The sequence below is a fragment of the Mesocricetus auratus genome, unplaced genomic scaffold, assembly GCF_017639785.1.
Source record: "Mesocricetus auratus isolate SY011 unplaced genomic scaffold, BCM_Maur_2.0 Super-Scaffold_6730, whole genome shotgun sequence".
NCBI classification, from domain to species: domain Eukaryota; kingdom Metazoa; phylum Chordata; class Mammalia; order Rodentia; family Cricetidae; genus Mesocricetus; species Mesocricetus auratus.
Genome location: NW_024429184.1, coordinates 73,402,954 through 73,428,362, shown reverse-complemented (window position 1 = coordinate 73,428,362; position 25,409 = coordinate 73,402,954). Strand labels below are relative to the sequence as shown.

Sequence of the window (25,409 nt, the reverse complement as noted above, 5' to 3'; positions counted from 1 at the left end):
CCCAGAGATTTCTTGTAAAACATTTTGAATGTTGCCATTGTTAAAATCTCGAGTGTAGGAACTATAGAATTTTTGAATAAAGCAAATGAAATGTATTAGTTGTCTTTGCATTACTATGACTACGTGCCACAGACAATTGTCTTATAAAGAGAAAAGGTTTTTTTTTAGTTCTAAGTTTTGAACTACAAAGTCCATATAGTAGTATAAAACAGGAATGTCCTTTTACAGTATTGCCTCATAGGCCAAAGATGGAAATGAATTTTGAAAGCAGTCAAGTGATTACATTCCAAATTGAAATAGAGATTGAAGAGAAAGGGAGAGAGGGAGATGGGAGCAAAGGATAGTGAGCGGGGAAGAGGGGGAGGGAGGTGGAAAGGGAGATTCTAGAATCTCCTTTAAGGGTATGTCCTATAAGACATAAGAAGCTCCTATAAGACCCACCCCAAAGGTCCATCACCTAGCAATAGCATCACCGAGGTCAGTCTGTGAACCTTTAACAGACACCTGTCTTCATTCACCCATAACACTAAATGACTTGAGCAAGTTGAAAAAACTAATACTTACAATAAACACAGATGTTTGGCACTATTCTTTTGCTTAGTAACCACACACACACACACACACACACACACACACACACACACACACACACCTGTACTTAACTGATTGGCAATGTAAGGTGTCTTAGGGTTGGATGGAATATAATGACCAAATCAACTTGGGGAGGAAAGGATTTATTTCACTCAGTGTAACAGTTCATCATCAAAATCAGTGAGGGCAGGAACTCAAGCAGGAGAGTAACCTGGAGGCAGGAGTTCATGCAGAGACGATGGAGGGGCACTGCTTATTGGCTTGTTCCCCATGTCTTTTTCACTGTGCTTTCTTATAGAACCCAGGACCATCAGCCCAGGGATGGGCTCTCCCACATTAATCACTAATTAAGAAACTGCCCTGCAGGTTTGCCTACAGTCCTATCTTGTGGAGGCATTTTCTCTATTGAGGCTTCCTTCTTTCTGATGACTCTAGCTTGTGTCAAGTTGGCATGAGACTAGCCAGTGCATAAGAGCAACGTAGTGAGGAAGAAAACAATCTCAGCCTCAGCAGTCTAAGTGGTTTGGTTAAAACATTAAAGCACACAAAAATGAAAGCTACAGACTGATAGTGGATATCCTAGGTACAAAATAAACATTTAGTCCCGAATTTAGTGTAAAGTCTTGCAAGTTCTTTGTTAGTAATTAATGACAGCGTCAGAGTGGAGGCTAAAGACAAAAGGGAGGAGTCTGAGCTCAAACTATTTACAGCCTACTGAAACTGCAGACACAGCACAGATAGCAGACATGGATGCATCCCCTTAGACAGGCTGCAAGGCATGTATGCATGGTGTGCTTCAACCTGGCTTTCTGAGGTTGAGGCAGGAATGGATTTAAAAGCATATATGATCTCAGGTGGAGAAATGCGTTGAGAGTTCCTATGTCTTCATCACCCAATCCTCACCACACAGTTGCACTATCTGTGCACTGCTTCTTGCGGGAAATATTTTTCTTCGGTTTGAAAATTTAGAAGTCACACTACATACATTTTGATTGAAATCATATGAAAACATAAAAATTTAGTCAAATTTATATGGAAATGTATGTTAGAATATTTTTGGAAAACCTTTTGTGGTGTTTTACAGACACTTAGTAGCAAATATAACTTATTGAAGATTATGCTTATCAATCCAGTCCTTCAGGAATTATAGACAAAAAAACACTTGTGTTTTTTTCAAATTGCTTAATTATCAAGAAGGGTAAAACTTTTCTCACCTATACCAGGGGGCAAGGGTATTAGAAGGCACCAAGAGCATGGTGTAATAAACACTGCACTGCCAACAGCATGATGTAATAAACACTGCACTGCTAACAGTGTGGTGTAATAAACACTGCACTGCCAACAGCATGGTGTAATAAACACGACGCTGCCAACAGCAGGGTGTAATAAGCACTGCACTGCCAACAGCATGGTGTAATAAACACTATGCTGCCAACAGCAGGGTGTAATAAACACTGCACTGTCAACAGCATGGTGTAATAACCACTGCACTGCTAACAGCATTATGTAATAAACACTGCACTGCTAACAGCATGGCGTAATAAGTACTGCACTGTCAACAGTGTGGTGTAATAAACACTGCACTGCTAACAGAATGGTGTAATAAACACTGCACTGCTAACAGCATGATGTAATAAACACTGCACTGTCAACAGCATGGCATAATAAACACTACACTGCTAACAGCATGATGTAATAAACACTGCACTGTCAACAGCATGGCGTAATAAACACTGCACTGTCAACAGCATGGCGTAATAAACACTGCACTGTCAACAGCATGATGTAATAAACACTGCACTGCCAACAGCAGGGTGTAATAAGCACTGCACTGCTAACAGCATGGTGTAATAAACACTGCACTGTCAACAGCATGGCATAATAAACACTGCACTGTCAACAGCATGGCGTAATAAACACTGCACTGTCAACAGCATGATGTAATAAACACTGCACTGCCAACAGCATGGCGTAATAAACACTACACTGCTAACAGCATGATGTAATAAACACTGCACTGTCAACAGCATGGCGTAATAAACACTGCACTGTCAACAGCATGGTGTAATAAACACTGCACTGTCAACAGCATGGTGTAATAATTAACAATAGCTGGTGTAATAAACAGTGCACTGAAATAGCAGATGGATCTCTAGCATTACTAGAGCAGAGTTTTCTTTATATCAAGATAAATTATTATTATTTTTTAAATTACAAAATCTTATTTTCCCAGTTTCCTCTCCCTCCCTTCATCCCATGCCCCCCACCAACCCCCATCCAACCCACCATCCACTCCTCAGGAAGGATGAGGCCTCCCACGGGGATCATCAAAATATGCCACATCATTTGGGGTGGGGCATAGGTCCTTGCCCATGTGTGTCTAGGCTGACAGAATATCCATCCATAGGAAATGGGCTCCCAAAGCCATTAGTGCAAATACTGGTTCTATTGCAAGAGGCCCCATAAACTGCCCAGGCCTCCTAACTGACACCCACATTTAGGGGGCCTGGTTCAGTCCTATGCTGGTTTCCCAGCTGTCACATTAGGGCCTGTGAGCCCCTACTTGTTTATGTGGATTTCCCCAACATGGTCTTGCCCCCTTTGTTCATCACTCCTCCACCTCTACACTGGATTCCAGGAGTTCGGCTCAGTGCTTAGCTGTGGATCTCTGCTTCTGCTTCCATCAGCTACTGGATGAAGTCTCTATGATGGCATTTAAGGTAGTGATCAATCTCATTACAGGGAAAGGTCATTTAAGGTGGCCTCTCCACTATTGCTTAGATTATCAAGGTAAATTATAATCAGTTTTCTTATCATGGAGAATGTCAGGCAGAAAAAAACCAATGGAATCTTGAAATTCGCAGGTAAATAGATGGCACAAGAAGAAACCATCCTGAGTGAGGTAACCCAGTCACAAAAAGACAAACATGGTATGTACTCACTCATATATAGATTTTAGACATGGATCAGGATAGTGCCAGTCTGCAGTTCCACTGACAGAGAGTCTGGGAAACAGGAAAGAACCTAAGAGATATACCCAAGAGAAGAGGAATGAGGAATGTCTTCTGAACAGATTGGGAACATGGCTAGGGGTCAGGTGAGTGGGAGCTGGGAAGAAGAGAAAGGGAGAAGAGGAAGAGAGAGCAGATCATGGGGGAACAGGAAGGTTGAGTGGCGGGGGAAGAGGGTTAGAAGACAGATCAGGTACCAGTGAGACCTCTAGTGATCTAAAGGGATGACACCAACTGGCAAGCTAAGCAATAGTGGAGAAACCACCTTAAATGCCCATTCCTGATAATGAACTTGATGTGTATAACCATCCTAGAACCTTCATTCAGTGACTGATGGAAGCAGATGAAAACACCCACAGTTAAACACTGAACTGAACCCATGGAACCCAGTGACCGAGAGAGAGGAGCGATGAGCAAATTGGCAAAGAATGGGCTGGCAAAACCAGCAGAGACAGCTGATCTGAACAAGGGAGAGCTCTTGGACCCCAGACCGACAACTGGGAGGCCAGCATGGGACTGATCCAGACTCCCTGAGTGTGAGAGTCAGTGAGGAGGCCTGGGCAACCTATGGGGCCCTGGGCAGTGGATCAGTGTTTATCCCTGGCATACAAACAGACATCGTGCCTCCATAACACAAAGAGGGATGCTCTCTCAGTCTGGACTCTTAGGGGAGTGCCTGGACCCTGCCCTGAGTGAAATGACAGACTCCAGATATCCCCTATGTGGAAGGAAGTGGCGATAGGGTGGGAGGCTGGGGGGGGACCGTGGGGGAGGAGGGGAGGGAGAGGGAACAGGGATTGACGTGTGAATCAAGGTATTTAAAATTAAAATAATAAAAAAATAAAAAGGCAGAAGTCTTATTTTTTAAAAGTTTATATATTTTATTATACACACCACAAGCTTATGTAAAAAATAGAGACAGTATATGTTCCCCATATACCCATTACTTGGTTTAAATTCCTATCATAAACCCATTCTTCCTTGATGACCCTTCACAGAATCTCATATCATCCCAACTGGCTTATTTTAAGCAAATCTAAGATACCAAACCATTTTATTTATAAATACATTAGATGGTCCTGTTGTGTGTCAGGCATACCCATTTCGCAGTTGTCACCCAGACCGTTTGGGATGGTGAGCGTGGTGTAATTTTCTTGGCATCTTTAATAAATGGATGGTTTTTCTCTTTTGTCTGTTCTTGGTCTTTTGTCAATAATTTGTTGGCTATAGATTTTTGCATTTTGTACCTAGTGCTTAATTTTGTTTCATTGATCCTCATGTCTGTTTATTCCAGTAATATGTTGATATGACAGCATTGTAATAAATTTTGTTACAGGAAAAATAAATAAGTACATTAGAAACTCATATTCTTAAAAATTATATGTGAGAGAATATAAGCTATCTCTGTCCAGTTTTAAGTTTGGAAACACTGCATCTAAGCATACTCAGACCAAATATAGATAGGGAAGACATGCTAGATTCTTCCTAGATTCTTACAAAAGAGGGACATGGGCCCAGAGAGTGCTAGAGGTTTTGCCTGATCATGGAGTCAGAACCTGGATTCTGATGCTGCCAGGGCAGAAAGGCAACCACACTGGCAATTTTCTGTCTGCTGTGAATGCTCAGAGGTGCAGTTGGGTGTCTATTGAAGTAAAGCCATTGCATCATTTTTATTTTTTGAGATTTTAATTAAATATTTTGAGATTATTACACCTGTCTCCATTTCTTTTTCTCTCTCAAAAGCTTTCCATATACCTTCCCTGTTTGTCAAATCACCTGTTCTTATTGTTATTGCCATCACATATATACTTACAATATATTATACATAATATAATTATATACATTATATACAATATTATATATAATATAATTATAATCATGCAACCTGTTTAGTTCATATAATTCTACCTGCATTTATGTTTTCAGAGCTGACATTTGAATTGCATCTTCTTTTTTCAAGATTAGGTAAATGCCCATCCCAGCATGTTAAAACACAGAGAGAAATGTGGGCAAAAAAATATGGGTTCTATTTTCCATTTGAAAATTGAAGCTTTCTTTCAAATCAGTTGTCCACAAATTAAATCTATTCTGAAAAAAAGTAGAAATAATAAAGCACAAAGCAAAAATTAAAATATCTACGTAGGTTATATTAGGTTCAGAGTTTTATAATGTGCTTTCCAGTTACTAGAAATTAGTAACTATTATAAGCATTTTAATAATACTAATATTCCTTTGTGAGTCAACTTAATTGCTTTAAGCAATACAGCCAATAGATAACACAAACATATCCACTAGGTACTCTATTAACTTACAATGAGCACTCATCTCTATTGCACACATGCATATTAAAAATACTTTCTAGAAATGGAAATTCTTGGTAATAGGCAGCATTCCTTGTTCTTTTTATTATAGTCATAGTGTCACATCCCATATTTAAAAAAATCTCAGTATTGGGAATGAAATATGTTTACTGTCTCCTGCTTGTATTAGTGTGGTAAACAGCAATGTAAAGTTGACATAAGTTTTCATTGCTTGGAGGAATCTTTGATTTGGGGAAGTTTGTATGAACAATGTAGAAATAATACATTTCATTTTTATTTATTTATTATTGTGGTGGTTTGAATAGGTATAGACCCATAGACCCATGTGTTTGAATGCTTGGTCCATAGAGATTGGTGCTATTAGGAGGTATGTTCTTGGAGGAAGTATGGGGGTGGGCTTTGAGGTCAAGCTAAACCCATGTGGATGTAGTTGCTTCTGTTGCCTGCAGATCAAGATGTAGAACTCTCAGCTCCTCCAGCATTTTGTCTGCCTGCACACCACCATGAGGACAATGTACTAAACCTCTGAAACTGTAAGATAGACCCAATTAATGTTTTCTTTTATAAGAGTTTCTCAGGTCATGGTGTCTCTTCACAAAAATAGCAACCTTAACTAAAACGGAAGTTAGTACCAGGAGTGTGGTATTGCTGTGGTAGGCCTCATCATACTTTTGTTTGGTGTAACTTGGACTTTAGGAGTTTGGGTTATGAAAACAGTGGAGTGTTTTAAGTGTTACTTAATGGGCCTTACTAATAGAAGCATGAAAGACAGTGGTGCTGAAAGTGATTTGAACTGTGGGAGCCTCACTTAAATATTTCAGAGGAGAGGAGTTTTCATACGTTGCCTAGAGATTGTACTTCTGATAGTTTGATGAAGAATGTGGCTGCCTTTTGCCCTTGTCCAAAGAGTCTGACTGAGACTAAAGTGAAAATATTTCAATTAATTCTGTTGGCAGATGAAATAAAAAAGCAGCCTAGTATTGCCTCTGTTATGTAGTTATTAGTGATCACTCTTATGCAGATCAATAATGAAAACTAGCAAGCTGAGAATGGAAAAATACACAATGTAATCTGAGGAGAAAAGGAGCTCTGGGAAGTGGAATAAAACTCAGTCTTGTATTTAAGAAGATAAACAGATTAAGAAATTTAGTAAAGGGAGTGATGATTTTAGGGCAAGGCCCCACCCAGGTGAACTTTCATCTTGAGAAAAAGAATTAAGGAATAGTGTAGGTCCAGGCATGGTGGTACATGTCTTTAATACCAATACTCAGAAGCAGAGTTTGGCAGATCTCTGAGTTTGAGGCTGCTGTGGTCTACAGATCAAATTTCAGTACAGCCATGCTTGGAAACCAGTGAAGGAAACCAAGGAAATCAGAAAGTCCATGAATATGTAATTGAATGATGGGGGCAGCCCCAGGAAACACCAGAACTTGACAGCTAAGGCCATGTGATTCTGAAATAAGCTCATGTATAGAAGAAAGGGGTTATGGAATCTTCTTTGGTGACCAAGGAAAGCTGCTAATGCCAGGTATGTTGCAGATTTGTCTCTTCATGGAGGCTCGGAGAAGATACTATGTAAAGTTGTGAAAGTGAAGCCTGGATTGCCTTGGCAACCCCAAGATGTTGGAGATGCCAGAGCCGTGGGATACCTGTTGAGGAAACCTGTTAACAGGGAATGGACCCAGCCCAAGAGAGAAGTGTGTGGCAGTCAACAATGTTGAAAGTAGTTGGAGATCTGAAGAGTGCTTTGACATCAGACATAGCAATGTAGAATTTGGAGTTTGCCTGGCTGGTTTTTGGTCTTGTTTTGTTCTAGTATTTACTTACTATGCTCTCTCTCTCCTCTATTTTGGAATGGTAATGTTTATCCCATATTGGAAGTATGTGACCTGGTTTTTGATTTTTGATACTATAGGGGATTGCAATTAAAAGATTGCATGGAATCTTAAAGTAGTTTGATTTGCATTTTTGATGGCTAAGGATGTCAAATATTTCTCAGTGTTCCTCAGACACTTGCATTTCATCTTTTGAAAACTTTCTATTATAACTATACACCATTTTTAAATTGGGCTATTTGTTTTCTTGATGTTAGTTGTTTTGAATTCTTATATATTCTAGATACTAACTCTAGTAAATAAGTAATGGATAAAGATCTTTTCTCAATCTATATGCTGCCATTTTACTCAATGATGGTGTCTTTTGTTATACCGAAGCCATTCTTGAATGAAGCTAAGTTGAACCTGATGTATAAATAGTTTTTGATATGTTTTGAATTTTGCTTGCAAGTATTTTAATGAGAATTTTTGTGTCTGGGTTTATAAGGGATATTTGTCTGTAATTAATCTTCCTCCTTCTCTCCCTCCCTCCCTTTCTTCTTTCCTTCCTCTATTTCTTTCTTTTAGGTTGGGTCTGTGTATTTGACTTTAGGGTAATAGTGTTTTCATAAAAAGAATCAGGAAATGTTCATCCAGTTTCCTTCTTGTGAAATAATTTCGAGGAGTATTGTTTTAGAATTGTAGTATCATCTTGGTAGGTCTTTCCTTTGATGAATGTTTTTCTCTTCAGATTGTTTGAAGTCTATTTTGTCAGTTTTCAAAATAGTTACACCAGCTTTCTTCTTGGTTCCATTTGTTTGGAATACCATTTTACATCCCTTGCCCTAAGGTAATTTCTGTCCCTGGTGGTGGAATATGTTTCTTGACTTCAACAGGAAGGTTATTCCTATTTTCTCATCCAATCTGTTAATGTATATGCTTTTATTGGGGAATAAAGACCATAAACATTGAGGTTTTTAAAGAGGTGTTAAATAATTCATGCTAGTTTGTTGTGGTGATTTGCTTTCCCTTCTCTTTTGACTAACTGTTTTGGGAATATTGATTCCAAATGACCTCTTGGGTGCAGTTAACCTTTTTCTTCAGACCGAAGTTTTCTATCCAGTGTCTTTTGTAGGTCTGGAATGGTGGGCAGAAATTCTTTAAATTTGTTTTTATCATGAGATGCTTTTATTTATTTATTTTTTGTTGATTGTGACTGACAGTTTTGCTGGGGATAATAGTAACAGGTTGGCATCTCTGGTCTCTCTGAGCTTATAGAACTTAAGTTCAAGTCCCCTGGGCTTTCAGAATCTTCATTGAAAAATCAAGAGTTAATCTAATGGATATGCCTTTATATGTTACCTTTTCTTTTCCCTTTGCAGTTTTTAATTTATTTTCTTCCTTCTGTACACTTAGTGTTTTGCTTATCAGGTGTTGTGGGGAGTTTCATTTTTGGACCAGTCTATTTAATGTTTTATATAAACAACCTATTCCCTATGCTAGGGAAATTTTCTCCTTTGATTTAAAATGTTTTCTGTGCCTTTAAGTAGGTTTCGTCTTCTTCCTTTATACTTATTAGTAGAATATTTGGTCTTTTCAGTGTCCCAGATGCCCCATATATTTTATGCCTGGATAATTTTGGATTTAATATTTTCTTTGAAAGAGCTGTCCATTTCTTCTTCCTCGTATTTAAGATCTCAAATTTTGTCCTTCATGTCATTTAATCCACTGGTAAGGCTTAACTATCATGTTTTTGTTTGACATCCTGAACAATTTAATTTACAGTTCCATTTCAATTTAGTTTTTACTTAGTAATTCTATTTCTGCATTAAATTCTACTCTTATAACTTGACTGCTTTTCAGTATTTATTCTATTGTTTGTGTTTTCATAATCTTCACTAATCTGTATCCATATCCTCATTAAGATCTATGAACATATTGATAATTGCTATTTTGATTTTTTTGTGTGATTTGATAAATTGCTTTTCACATGGTCTAACACAAGAGGATTGCTAGTTTCTGGAGGAGGTATTTTGTCTCGGTTGTTCATATTAATGTGTCTGGAAGTGAAGTGTTTCTTCATAATGAGGACATTTGGTTTCCTTTTTGTTGGGTGAGTGTTTCATTATTTGAGGATATTGCCCAATCTTGGTCCTAGCTAATTGTGATAGTTGTGAGGTTTCTGGTAGAGAGAATTGTGTATTTTAGCTAAGTGTATTGAGTGGAACCACAAAGGAATGGAGATACTCTAGAAGGAAAATCTGAAAGAAGTGGTTGACACTGAGTAGGAGACAGTGGGTCTGCAATAAGAGGGTGAGTTTTTAGGGCATAGGGATGGGCTGGTAGAAGGGACTCCTGTGGACAGGTTGGAGCAGGTCCAAGGGTAAATCCAAATGGACTGAAGGAGCACAATGACAAGATGATGAAAGTTCCCGTGAGAGCCCTGTCCTCATGTGGTAGCTTTAAGTTCCTGGTAGAAAGACTTTGATGGCTATTCTTAGTTGTCAACATTGCTACATCTGAAATTAACTAAATTCCAAATGTCTGGGCACATCCATGAAGATTTTTTTCTTACATCATTGAAATTGGAAGAACCAATTCTAAACAAGATTTTAGAGTTGTGAAGGTATACCTTTAATCCAAATCTTTTTAGGTGGAAGACTCACCTTTAATTTGGACTACACCTTCTGCTGGCAACCTACATAAAGGACATGGAAGAAGGAAGTTCTCTCTCTTTATTATCTGTTTTCTGTTGTTCAACCTATCAAGTTCATTCCTTCATTGGCATTAGAGCTTATTTCTTTAGGATTCTGGAGTATGCTGAAGACCAGCTGAGATATCCAACTTTGTGGACTGAACAACTACTTGATTTTTGGAATGAATATATATTTATTTGTAAGTTCTATTACCTTAGAGAACCCTAACTAATACAGATTTTGGTACCAGAAGTGGTTCTAGAACAACATAAGTATAAGGATGAATCTTTAATTATCTGGAATAGGTTCTCCAATTTGCCAGCTCCTACAGTTACTGAAGCCTCTTCAATTACTGACACCCTTCCTGGGAGCCCCAATAATACTGAAAGCCCATTCCATGAACTGTTTACAACTTCTGTTTGCCAATTGTAGGCAGGAACAGATTTGGTGATTTTGTGTATAACACTTAAAATTTCATGGACAAAAAGGAAAGTGATTATGCTGGTTGGTTGCTTCTAACATCTTTTACTAACTGTCAAAGGAGAAGAATGAGCTCTGTTATTTAACCAACTTCAAGCATCTCAGAATATGGTAAAGGACAGCGATAAACTCAGTGATAAAATTGCCTGGCTCCAGATGTACATAAACAGTCCAAAGGTTTCTAAGTGTGCCTGGAAGAGTATCTTGTCCCCAGCAGTCACAGGACTCAAGATACATAAATTCAAAACAAAGCCTCATTACAAGGTTGGCTGAATTACAGTAAAAATTCAAGTCCCAGCCTCAGAGAGTCAATAGCTAAAGTAAAGGCATTCATGGATAAAGAATAGGGTCCTGTACCTTGGGATAGGGAGTATGGGAGGACTCTATTGCAGATGAGAAATTTTAACCCTCTAATGCTCATGGGTTTATCTTACCAGAGAAAGTAGTTCTGGTGGCACAAGAAGGTTAAGTGAAGAAATTGCCCAGTGCCTAGGGCTTCTACTCCTGTTATAATGGCATCTGCTGCCAAGCATGCACTTACAGCCTCATGAGGTGTGTTATTCTATCGTCAGTTGGCTGAAGAGGAGAAGACTAGGGCTGGTTTACTGATGGTTCAATTATGCGAGCACCACCTAGAAGCAGAAAGCTTCAGTATTACAACCCCTTTCTTGGACAACCATGAAGACACCGGTAAAGGGAAATCTTCGTAGTGGGCAGAACTTTGGTCAGTGCACATGGCATTACAGTTTATTTGGAAGGAGAAATGGCCAGATGTGTGTTTGTCCACTGATTCATGGGCTGTAGACAGTGAATTGGCTGGATGGTCAGAGCCTTAGAAAGATCATGTTTGGAGAATTGGTGAGAAAGACATCTGAGGAAGAAATATGTGGATAGATCTCTCCAGATGGGCAAAGGATGTGAAAATTCTTGTGTCCTATGTAAATGCTCATCAAAAAGTGACTTCGGCTGAGGAGGATTTCAGTAATTATGTAGATAGGATAACCTAGTCAGCAGACACTCAACCTCTTTACCAGGTCATTCCTATCATTACCCAGTAAGTCCATGAACAAAGTGGCCATGGGGGCAGGGACGGAGGTCATTCATGAGCATGACAATATGGACTTCTACTCACCAACGCTGTCCTGGATATATCTGCTGCTGATTGTCAGATCTGCTAATAGCATAGACCAACACTGAGCCTCAGCTATGGTGCCATTCTCTTGGGTGATCAGTCAGTGACCTGGTGGCAAGTTGACTAAATTGGATCACTTTCTCCATTGAAAAGGCAATATTTTGTCCTTACTTGAGTAGATACTTATTTTGGTTATAGATTTTCCTTTTCTGCATGTAATACTTCTGCTAAAAACACCATATATTGGCTTACAGAATGTTTTATCCATCATCATGGTATTCTACTTCGTATTGCTTTTGACCAAAGACATTACTTCACAGCCGGATGAGTGTAACAAGGTGTCCTTGTCATGGAATCCACCAGTCTCATCAATTTACACACTATCCTGAAGCACCTGCTTTTCAAAGTTACAGTAACAATTAGGTGGCAGCAACCTGCAGACTGGGCCAGTGCTCTCCAGAAGGCAGTATATGCTTTGAATCAGTGTATTTCTTCCCTATCAAGAATCCACAGGTCCAGGAATCAAGGAGTGGAAAAGATATTAGCTCCAACTATCACCCCTGTTCCCATGATGTTTAGTTCTGCCGGTCTAGTTTTGCCTCCAGATGTGGAAACACACCACTAGGAGACACAGCAAATATTCCAGTGACCTGGAATCTCAGACTTTCCCTGGCCAGTTTGGACTTCTGATGCCCTTAAACCAACAGGCTAAGAAAGGAATAACAGGAGGGGTGATTGATTCAGATTACCATGGGGAAATTGAATGCTTCTCTACAGTGATAAGGATTATGTCTGGAGTGTAGGAGGTCCTTTAGGGAATCTTTCAGTGCTGCTATATCCTGTACCTAATGTCAATGTGAAACTACAATTGTTTAATCTGTCCAGGATGATATAGTGAACAGATCTATCAGGAATGAAGGTGTGAGTCACTCCATCAGGAAAAGAGCCAAGACCGGCTGAAGTGCTTGCTGAGGGTAGAGGAAATACAGAATGGGTAGTAGAGAAAGGTAGTTATAAATATCTGCTGAGGCCATATGGCCAGTTTTGGAAATAAGAATTATAATTAACATGGGTATCTCTGTCATATTTTGTTAAAAATGTGTTTATACATACATTTGTTTTTCTTTCTTTGATTTTAATATCATATGATATAACATTAATAAATGGAATATCAATGGTTATCATATTTAATTTTGAAATAATAAAATAATGTCCTTCAAGGGACATTGCCACCTATTCCAATTTATAAGATGTTTGTGGTTGTATGAGGCATAGTTATATCATGTTAGACATAATTATTTCCTGGTTAAATATATAATGCATTTGTGATTGCATGTAGATAGTTATACCACATTTAGGATATGATCTGATTATTGTTTTCATTTGGAAATTAAGCATGGCTTGAGGAGATATGATTATGGGTCAAGTTGACAATGGTTGGCCTTGACGTATCTGTTTTTGGTTGTCAAATTTACTACATCTGAACTTAATTAAGGCCAAAATGATTGGGCACACCTGTGAGGGTTTTATGCTAACTGAACCATTTGAAGTTAGAAGATCTAATTTTAATTTGGATCTTTTGAGGTGGAAAGATCCACCTTTAATGTAGACCATACATCTACTGGCGGCCTATACAAAGGACAGAAGAAGGGAGCACTCTCTCTCTCTCTCTCTCTCTCTCTCTCTCTCTCTCTCTCTCTCTGCCTTCTTGATCTTGCTCTCACTAGCAAGTCCATTCATTCATTAGCACAAGAGCCTACTTCAGGATTCTAGCATATACTGAAAACCTGCTGAGACATACAGCCTCATGGACTGAACAATTACTGGATTGTTATCCAGCCATTGTTGCATTTGCTGGACCACAGCCTGCAAGACAGCCTAACAAATCCCATATATATGACTATCATACATGTGTATGGGTGATAGACAGACAGATAGATAGATAACTAGATAGTTAAATTCATTATATAAATTCTTTTTCTCAAGAGAACCCTGACTAAAGCCGGGCGGTGGTGGCGCACGCCTTTAATCCCAGCACTCGTGAGGCAGAGGCAGGCGTTTCTCTGTGAGTTCGAGGCCGGGCTGGACCGATAGCCTCCGAAACAATACAGAGAAACCCTGTCTCGTAAAAACCAAAAAAAAAAAAAAAAAAAAAAAAGAGAGAACCCTGACTAAACAGAGCAGTTCTGTTTGTTTGGGTAGTCACAAAAGTGATGCATTATAAGGAAAAGCCTTCATGAAGGAATAGGGTGATCCTAGGTCCACACCAAAAGTCTGAGTCTACTATTCTATTAATTTAAAATAAACCTACTCACTTTAAGTTTCCTCTAAGTATTGAGCAGAATGCCACTTAGTATTTTATTCATCAATTCCTTGTAACATGAATAATAAAAACCCAGAGATGTATATTAGGGTTCAAGCTGAGGATCAGGAAAGCAATGAGGCCAAGCAACCAGAGAGCTCTTTACCTCTACCAAGGCTGGGGAAATCCTGTCCTCAACATAGCTGGAGACTAATTGCCCTCTCTGAGATCCTGCTTCTGTGTTATATACCTCTTTCATGCTGGGATTAAAGGTGTGTGCCACCACTGCTCAGCTTATATGGCTAACTAATATGTTTGTTGAGACTAAACCACTCCCTGGTCTCGATGGCTGTGTTACCTAAGCATTCTGATCTCCAACAAGCTTTATTAGATCATAAAAATGGATCACAATAATTCCTTCTGCATAAAAATTGTTGTTTTATTATTATTATTTTGGTATCATATTTTTTCTTTTTAGCATGTTATTTATATATGTGTTCTATCTATCTATCTATCTATCTATCTATCTATCTATCTATCTATCTATCTATCTATCAATCCATCTATCATCCATCCCCAAAGGTGAATTGTGCTGATTTTACATTATTTTAAGTTTAACTACTTTCTCTGAATATATGATTTCTAGGTGTTACATGAATATTTCCCTTACACTCTGAATCTTCAAAACTCTTCTCATGAAATGGGAAGAGTATAGAATGATAGTACTGCTTTAATGTTATTTGAAAATCTGTACATAGTGCTTCCACTTGTATCTTTATTTTATTTCTTCTGTATATTGTGATTATTGGAATAATTTATATGTTATATCCTTTGAGTGTAAAATCTAGTTTTAATGTTTGGAGTACAGAGTCTGACTTTTACCTTGATTCTGGTTGTTTTTTTTCTGTATGTCAATGCAGCATTCTGGCATATTGGAAGACCTTCCATGTTCTGATCTATCTGTTATATGTATGAGGATTTTGTTTCCTGTCCTTTGTTTAAGTGCCTGCTATATCTTAAATTGAAAAAAATGATAGCTTTGTTATTACCCAAAACTTCAATGTCAATGTAGTTAATTTTATTTTAATTTTAAGATAACTATAGGGAGCATCCTTTAGCCCATTATATTTTCCAGATAGTGATGTTTTTGTTGAAGCTAGATTAAGATGGAACCATTTTTGAGATGGCATGCTATCTATCAAGTGATAAAGGTCCTCTTTTCAATGTCTGCTTTGCATTTTATTATAAAACACTTTACTCAAACACTATCTTTAAGTAATCATCTTTAAAAAGGTTTGTAACCCTTTGTTGCCACATTCTGTCAGTGCCACACCTCTTTCTTCTTTTGCTGTATGTTATTATGTTTGGGTATTTCTCTCTTTTTAATTTTTTATTTAAATTAAAAACCATCTTATTTTACATACCTCTCCCAGTTTCCTCTCCCTCCCATCCTCCCATTCCCCTCCAGGAGTCCCCCCATCCCACCCTGCATCCACTCCCCAGGGAGGGTGAGTTCTCACAAAGAGATCTACAGCAAAACACTGAGCTCAACTCCTGGAATGCCATGCCTTTTTTTCATCTACCTGTGAACTATTAACACTAGTTTGTTCCTTGTCAGGGTCAGCTGATTTCCTACTTTTAGGGGACCAGCAGCCCAAGAGAAGCCAAGAATTTTTGTTATATTTTGTTCAAGTCAGCCTGGTTGTAGGATAATCAAGTGATCGGTAATCTTCAGAAAGTGTCACGTCTGCTGCGCGGCCTGTGTCCGAGAACGTGCGGAGGGTGTCAGGGATTGAAAACACAGAGACTCGTTCAATGATATAAAGAGAACTTTAAACAGGCTCCAAAGAGGTTCAAGAAAAACTTCCTAAGAAAGGCTCCCACAAGAGAAGCTTCTGCTCTCTCCTCTACCCTGGCTGGTTCTGCTCTGACACCAGAGGTGGATGTGTGTGGGTTTTTGAAGGTGCGGTTAGTCTCTGGACAAGGTCGAGGTCAGGGCGGTTTCTGTGGGAAGGCCTTTCCCAGGAACTTATTGTATCATTTTTAGTAAACATGTTTTTACTAAACATTGTCTTACAGCTGCCTACTCCCAGGCAGAAGGGGAAGTGGGTCTCTGCTCAAGGCCTGGTGTTCCCACAAGAAAGAACATGCTTGAATCATGAGGAAGCCCTTTAGATCTTGTTCAGGGAGACCCTTATGATGATTATTGTTTAATATGGCATCGTTTTCTTGAAATATTCTCCCATCTCTAGGCATCTAGAAACATTTAGTAAAGAAAGAAAACCTTTTATGGTTATTAGGTGGAGAAATTTATAGTCTGAGACTAATGGACTTTGGTTCATTTCCAAAAGATCATGGCATTAGATGGTATTCATATTTAATTGATGACAGTACCTACTTTACTACATCATATTATGTTATAGCTTAAACCATCAATTTTTCTGAGTACACCCTCAATCTGTGTTGTGTTTGTGCAAATGATGGAAGAACATGTTAGTGTAGAAGGCTCCTTAACATCCACCGACTTATTTGCAGATTATATGAAACAAGTAAGCAACACACACACACACACACACACACACACACACACACACACGCACACACACTGGTTCACTTTGTGTAAGAACACCACAGGACTTTAAAATCCTCCCTGCTACCTACACAAGCATGCCTCGACTTCTTTCCTCCTTGCCCTTGTTTTTCATGGCCTCACATTCCCTTTTCTCCTCCTCATTTACAGTATCTTATTTTATTTTTAGCCATACAGTAACAGCTACACAAATTTTCCATAGGCATGCTGGGTATGTTGTTATCTCTGTCTAGAGTGTCCTTTCTGTGCATTTTTACAATCCAGATTCTTCTTTCTATATCTAACATTTCTTCCATATCTTTACCTTTCCTATATCTAGCAGTGGGGTACTCCATGAAGCCCTAACATTCCTTTCTCTATCACTCTCTGGGCTGGGCTATGCTATGCTACATCTGGACTTTACAATACTCCTTGTGTTTTCTATGAGTGTATTTGCATGTTTCAGATAAAATATTGGTGCCTGTCCTTTTCACTAGATAGCACATACCTCAATGGAAAGATGCTCTTTAGTTATTTTCTGACTTTCAATCATGGCCATTATTAAAAGAGAGCAATGCACTTGTCTATGTTTTGTAAATACAATGAATTAATGCTTTCTTAAATGAAAGTGATCCTTTCAAATGACTAAGATACTCTGAGAAAAAGATTATCAGTATCCCAAGAGATAACTGCTGATTCAGGATCTCTAATTTCTCTCTTGATGCATGGTGTACCAGTAGAACTTGTAGATATTTGGTGACAGTACTGCACAGGAAGTTCTCTGTGTTCTTGACAAGAAATGATAAGAAGAACAGTTTGTATGCACTATTTGAGTTTTAAAATTTAGACTGTGTTATAAGGTTTTCTTGGACAAACAAGTAACATTTGAAGGTCAATTACCTTTGGTACTATGTGCAAATGTCCCAAGATACATACTTCCTCTGCCTGGGCTGAAGCCCATATATGAGTATGCAAGTTGTCAGCCTGTGAGGCCTAGTTTTCCCACCTGCTTCATGGGTGAAGGATCTTGTAGGACAAATGTGATGGCTGAATGAGAATGATGTTATTATGAGTCCAAACACACACCCCCACCCCACCACCCCCTCACACACACCTACCCACAAAAGCACACACACTCACAGAAGGGGGCACAGAAATAAGTAAATAGTGATTATTATTGTGATGGTAGAGATCATCCTTCCCAAGAGAAAATAACTTTCAGAAAGCATACATCATTTTTTCATAGATTTTTCCATTTTTAATTTCATACATCGTATTATTTTAAAATTAGTTCACTTTAGCTATTTGTTTATGCGAAAGGTTTCACTTTATTTCCAAATCCTTTTTCTCACCCTTTCTAGTCTTGTATTTTTAGAAATAGTTCAGAAAAAAATTCTTCTATCCTTGACATGCTATTTTTATGTTATTTGAAATCATGTTTTAATTCATTTTGTTATTTTCTATTGGCAGTTATTGATTATGTAGAAAACCTACAAACTTTATAAAAATTCTACAGGCTCACAAGTGTTGATTCTAACATACCTCCTAGTGTTGTAGCATCGAGTACAATAAAAAGATCCTGGGGCATGGCATGATTACTCTCTTAATATGGTTTTCTTCAGTAGTAGAGTCTCAGTTGTCCAGAACCTTGCTGTGCTGAGATAAACACAAGTCAGCTCTCTGGAGTCCTCACACTCCAGTGACCCCCTCACCCCCCATCATCCATGCTCCTCTTGATGTTCGTTGATATTCTTGGACTCCAGTGTGACAATGGATTCTGCCAGCCTAATGTACCTGATCTGCCCCCTTGTCCTTCTCCCACTTTTTACAGAAGAAAGCAGGCATTCCTACACTACTGAGACTCTTCAGGCAGAAGATAAATGGAGGGTTTTAGTGCTGACTGGAGATATGGGGACTCAAGCCAATGTCACACTCTGGGTGTATGGAGATGAAGGAGTCACTGGACCAATCAGTCTTACCAAGGAGAGCCCAGAGCACCTATTCCTTCCAGGACAGCAGGATGAGTTTCAGGTAAACAAAATCAGCAGTCATTATATTTCATTACAAAGTCATGAAATATAGGGCAGGGAGAAAGAATATAAAATAAATTTAGTCCGTTATGAACACCATTAGTTAATTTATTTCTTACCCTAATAATAATAAAAAGTATTTGCTCATGTCTCCTATGCAAGGAAGTGAGAAAGGTTACAGAAAAAATTTCTTCTTTTAAGGAAAATTTATCCAAAGCCATTGTCCTAAAAAAAATTCATCAAATCCAGTTCAAGTCGTACCCTGATTAAGAGATACGGGAGTCTCTTGGAGTGATGGAAGTTCTTCTTTTTACAATTGGTGTGCTTTCAGACATTGCTCAGCTGAACTGCAAGTGTGTGAAATAATTTCCTAGACATTTTCACAGTCCATGTTCTGAGGCTCTGCCCATGCCCATTTTAATCTCTCTCCCACTTATTTCTTGCTGTGAGAGATCTGAGTTGCTGTGCTACAGCTGGCTGCTTCCTGTAATAGGAGCACCAGCCAAATTTCAATTAGGACAGCTATGTTGCATTTTACTAATTCTCACCCCTGCAAAGTGGTAGCTGTACAGTTGTTCAGTGCATTAATTGAATAGCAGTTACTCATCCTAGTGTCCTATGCACACTTGGGAAGAGAAAATTACAGAGGCTAACCTGAGTCACCAGACTACCAAGGCTGTTTGGAGGACCAGCACCTGGCCTCACTGATACCCAGATGGTTTTTGCATCTTCAACTGTGGGCTCATAGCTCTACCTTTACACTCATTAATGGGGCCTTAGTGATGGAGCATGATTGTCTACAGTGGTGGAAGGGGACTTTGATGTGGCCCATGGCAGTCACTCCCTATATTTATGCATTTTGATGGCTTCTTGAGGATGATAGTTCATAATTGAGAATGTGTGCTAGGATTGGAATCCCAATCGCCAGCAGAAGTATGGCATTCCTGATAATGTTTCATATGCCACATGTATTGATGTTCTGGCAAATTTTGTTACTGTTTTTCTGGACAGTTTTCACCAGGGTGGAATCTTAGAGGCTCACGATTGCGTACTGAAACACTTAGGGAGCTTAAAACCCAGTGAGCACTGCCTGCACTCCCAGAGAACCTGGCTCATTTCATTTTGGTGCAGCCTGGACGCTGAGGCTTTTAAAAGCTCCCTAAGTGCTTAATGCATGCTCTAGCCGTAGTCCTGGTTCCAACACCAGACTGTAAGCCAGGTGAGCTGGATTGGTGCTGGCTTCCTGTGTGACAACTGTGTAGCCTTGAATATGCCATTTAATTTCTCTATACCAGTATTCTCTTTATGTGTAGAATGGGGACAATGACTTCCATCCTTTGTAAGCCCTGGGGTGATGTATGACAGAAGGAACATGGGTAAACCTTAAGAAAGAATCCTATTTACTACATAATAAATGTAATAGGTCAGTGAGAAAGCAATTGTGTCAGTTTTTGCAGTGTTGAAATTTGCAGTGTTGAAAATTGGAATGCTTTCTTCAATAAATACAGTCGAGTCATACATCTTTTTAATGTGTATCTCTATCCCTTTATGACTCCAGCTAATGGCTTGCTGCTTGTTTTATATCTATTTTATACTATAGAAATTACGTTAGATAAAAAGCAGATTCAAGCTATATTCTTATTTGAGTTGAAAATGGATCATAAAGCAGCAGTGGAACCTGCAACATCAAAACACATTTGGCTCAGGCGCAGTGCATGGGGAATCAAACGGTTTTGCATAGTGGGTAGAAGCTTCATCATCAGGAGTCCCACCATTAGGCATTCACAATGACTGCGCGAAAGCATGCATCAAATCTGCTCCTTTCACACTATAGGAGTAGTTGACAAAGATCTCAGAGGTGACCCTTTGAAGCAAACTGAAAGGCCCAAAGACTCAATGAGCTGGTGGGGAAAATGTCACTCTCTCTTAATTCTATTTACTAATGAATGGTTTCTTGATGAGATTGTGGTGTGTGTCAAAAAGTAGATTGCATGTAGCAGGAAGTACTAAAGCATTCCCCAGTGCCAAACTTGATTAAATAGTCGCAGTCACAGTTGGGTCATATGCTGCAGGACTGATCCATGACAGCTTTCTGAATCCCAGGGGAGCCACATCTGAGAAATATGATCAGGAAATTGATGGGATGCACCCATAACTGCAACAGTGGCGGTGGTGTTAGTCCATGAATGGGTCCAATTCTTCTCCATGATTCCCACAATGCCTAACTGCATGCAGCACAATCACTGCTTCAGAGCATGGAAATATTGGCTACACAGTTAGTTCTGCCTCATTCACTCTATTTCCCTGATTTCTGCCAACAAATTACAACCTCTTCAAGAGTACCCATTGCTGTTTGTGGGGAAAACCTTCCACAAAACACAAATTTCATGTTACGGGGATAAATAAACTTATTTTTATCAACAAAAATGTATAATTGTTCCTAGTTTTATTAAGATGTAGCTGGGTTTAGGTGTAATAATAAAAGTTTACAATATGCAACCACTATTCTTTTTGCATCAACTTAATTGTAAACTGGTTAAGAACCGAGGGCCCAGTGTTGTGACTATGAAATTAAGATTAAATGAACCTTTCCCTAGTTCCTTTACTTTGGATGGATTGCTTATCCATTTTTCAGTGATGGATGGTGGAACTAGGAAGCCTCTTAGCCTCTGTAGATATGTGGACTCCAAGACAGTAATAGGTAACACCAGGAGCCAATGGAGCCTGCAGAATATCATATCCCTTTCTATACCCACTGACTGGTTCAAACTTTACGTTTTAGTAAGCTTCCCAGGTAATGTTTTATGTATACTAAAGTTAAGAAGGTCTGGGCTGGGGATCATGGGGCATTGGAGACAGCACTTCTGGCTTCTGGTTACTGGATAATCCTAAACTAGGATTAGCTCACCCACACTCTTGAATCTGTGGTACTGTCTCCTGTACTCCTCTGCATTGCATACTTTGCCACTTCTAACTTTGTCTTTAACTTTTTCCTTTAAGTCTTTAAGTATTCATATAGGTGTCTGTGAGGACAGTATAGCATATCTGATCAAATGGACTTGAGTCCACATCTTATATTCCCTCCTAGAACCTGATGGGTATGGATGCTTAAGGAAATGACTTAACTGCTTTATCCTGTAAAATAGACTCTTGAGGAGTTTTCCTTTTCAGTGGGCTTCTGGGTCACTGAAGAAACCCTGCGTTGTGTGGGCTTGAGGAAGCTCTAATTATGTCAAGTCCTTAGGGTGTGTTTTACTGGCAGGAGTCTGCTAGGTCAAAGACCAAAGCTGCAGACCTATGGAAGTTGGCACACCTTCTTCCTAGGTAAGGCTCAGAGGGATGGCGTAGCATTCCTCAGGTCCATGCGCAGATGATAGTAGTGTGTACAGAAAAGGTCCATCATAGCTTTCTCTCCTGGATATGCACACATGCAGATTGCTCCCTTCCAGACACAGTAACTCCAGAGCTTATCTATACCTGCTTCTCTGATTCATTTGTATACTATAAACCCTTCCTCCTTGAACAGCTGTATACAGTAAACGCACCAATCTTTCTGCATGCTGCAGTTTCTCCGACAGAGAGCCATTCCTATTTGCTCCCAACTTTTCTTTGTGTCTCTGTTTTTGTATTTTCTTTATTCCCTAGCTGTCCTAGTTAGGTCAATCCCTGGAGCCAAGCATTTTGAATAGCAATGCATACCAAGCACTTGTACTTGGCTGTGATGGAGTTGATCATTGTGCTGCGCTAGCTAGCTCTTAGTACAGGCATGATGTCACATGTTTCAAGTGACCTGACTGCTCAGATACTCCGTTAGTGTCTTCACTTAGAATGTGGACAAAGGGTACTTTTATATTCATGTGCAAATTGAGTTTTAGGACAACAAAAGTATAATTAAAGGTTGATTTACCTTTCTGAGACAAAATGGGCTGCAAAGATGAAACACCTTCCTACTTCCTCTCATGGGAAGAGCTAGCCTACAGCTCTGCCTCCAAGAACAATTCTGGAAATAAGGAAGTCAGACCCTGATTTCTCTTCTTCCAGTCAACTCTGGCACAAACCATATTACCTGGTGTTGCTTCAGGTCCAGGGCTCCTCTAACTTCTAGTCTATAGAGAAAAACAGACATGAAAAATGATTATCAAAATCTCAGTGCCTAGAATAGGGAAGTGAAATAGTTTTAATGGCTTTGGAGTCACCTATGGGGGCCACAGGCAGGCAATTACAGAAATTCACCATAACCTCCTCATACCTGCCCACAGTACCCTGCAGCAAGACATTTTGATAAATTCCTACTGTGGTCTGTAGCAGTAGATGGTTACCTATCATAAAGGTTAAGTAGTTCTTTGTTTAGCAATTAGTTGATTAGGTGCTATAGCTCATTTTCTAAATCTTCACAGCTCCATGTCTGTGACTATTTTATTATATTGTGAATATCTGTCTTCAAATGGATTCTTCTCCATATTACACATTTTTCCAAGATGAGACTGTACCACTATTTTCATTTTTTCATATTTGTGACCTTGTACAAGGTCTAGAATTTTGTTTTAAATGTCTTATGCCCATTCAATACATGAAGAAAATTTGGACCAGAGATGTATACCATAACTTTTTCAATTTAAAATCACAAGCATTTCCATTGAGCTCATGGTAATTCCAATGCCGGTTCTCCAAAACAAAAACTAATTGAGTACATATATTTGTGGATAGGACTATGTCTTTTCCTTGAGCTCTGGCATCTACATTTTAGTGAAGGAGTCAATGATTTTCAAAGTAGAAGAAAGTCCTAGACTTATAGGTACCTTCTATCCACTTGTAAAATTTCTATAATGTTACTTTTATTTGGTGAAAATTCTTGATTTTCTTCTTAAAATTAAAGCCCTTCTTTCTGTCATTGATATGCAAGAAGTGTTAGTCCTACTGACAAATGTGTGGTGGTCAAAGAATATAGCATGCTCTCTATTCCATTTCTTTATCTCGATTCTTTTTGCATATTCTTAGTCAAGTTACAGGATTCTTTTTCTCAACCTGTGTCTGTGAGTTTCAATGACAGGCTTCTGGAGAGGAATCTGTTCTTCAAGGCCTTCTAAGAGCACCTCAGCCACCAACAATTGCAAAGTGCATTCAGTCTGAAAAAGAGCAAGATCATTGTGATGTGCTTAATTTAAAATACCTTAGCAACTTTTCCCCTTTGCATTTCATTCAGGTTGTTCTGAGAAGCATTGGAGAAATATACAAGATCAGGATAGGACACGACGGAAATAGTGGGCAGCCAGAGTGGAGCTTGCAGAGGGTAAGCTTGACTTCCTTTGTGCTGCATGCTTCATGATGATGAAAAGAGTAAGCTGGCCACACAGAGTGGGAAATGAAAAATATTTTACAAATTGTCCTAAGTAATGTAAGCAAAAAACTGTGGATACAATACTCTAAAGTGCTTCACTATTGTGAAATATATTTTAACAACAGCATTTTATAATGATATGTGTAAAGGAAACTTTTAATGCGTGAAAACTTGAAGAATATAACAAAGTGTGAGAAGCAAAGGGCATTTTAATTCTGTGGTCTTTATCATCACCTAAGTAGTTCATGATCTTTGCAACATTTTCCGTGAATTCCTTCCATGTGTACTTGTATCTTCATTCTCTTTCTAAATATATATGTATATATACTCCACTTGCCTATAAAGTATTACTATGTACTTATTAGTATGAATAAATTTATATTGAAATGTGCATCTTTTATGTTTTAATTAAATCAAATAATATATACATATATATGTACTTGGATATCCTATTTATTTATTTCTTTATATGTTTGCAATTAATCATGTCAAAAATATCTGCTAATACTTGTCAAATGCCAGCTGTTTTATCAGTGCTGTTGTATGTTTTCTTAACAGCAACTCTTAGTTTGTCTACAATTGTTGTTCCTACTTTATAGATGAGAAAACTGAGGCTCAGTGAAGTCAAATAATTTTGCTGTAGTCATTTAGTAAATGGTTGTCTTGTACATTAATTTCTAGACAATCTTAAGCATTGCCATTCAGCCATAGTTTTCAAAAATAGTAATTAAACCTTTAGTGGTTCTTAAATTTCTAAATGGAAACAGTAAAGTATACTGGAGTGAATGATATAGCTGAGTTATAGAATGTCTGCTTTAAAATCTACATCTGTCATTGATTTTTTACAGTGTGTGATATGTAAAATATCTGAGGTTTGAGATTTGAATAACACTGGTAAAATATCTTAGTGGGAAGTTTTGTTGGAGAAAAGGGAAGTGAGTGCAGAAAGGGAAGGGAGAGGGGGAGAGAGAGACAGAGAGAGAGAGAGGGGAGGGGAGAGACAGCAAGCATTGGCAAAATTTGACAGAATATTTTTTCACTTTAAGTATTTCATAATCTTATCTGTGATCTTTGTTATTCTATCTTTGGTTTCATAATGAAGATAAATGAGAAAATGTTAAGTTT

General features: G+C 38.6%; 1 protein-coding gene across 9 annotated transcripts in view; it reads left to right on the top strand.

Annotated features, from left to right (window-relative positions):
* The window catches only part of Rp1 (RP1 axonemal microtubule associated), a 370,803-nt gene that overhangs the window by 180,367 nt on the left and 165,027 nt on the right, over nt 1–25,409 (top strand). For all 9 annotated transcript variants that reach the window (XM_040741510.1, XM_040741511.1, XM_040741505.1 and 6 more), the window contains 2 exons: nt 18,748–18,947; nt 24,150–24,236. In XM_040741510.1, coding sequence (XP_040597444.1) covers nt 18,748–18,947; nt 24,150–24,236 — 287 coding nt within the window. The remainder of the gene's footprint in view (nt 1–18,747; nt 18,948–24,149; nt 24,237–25,409) is intronic.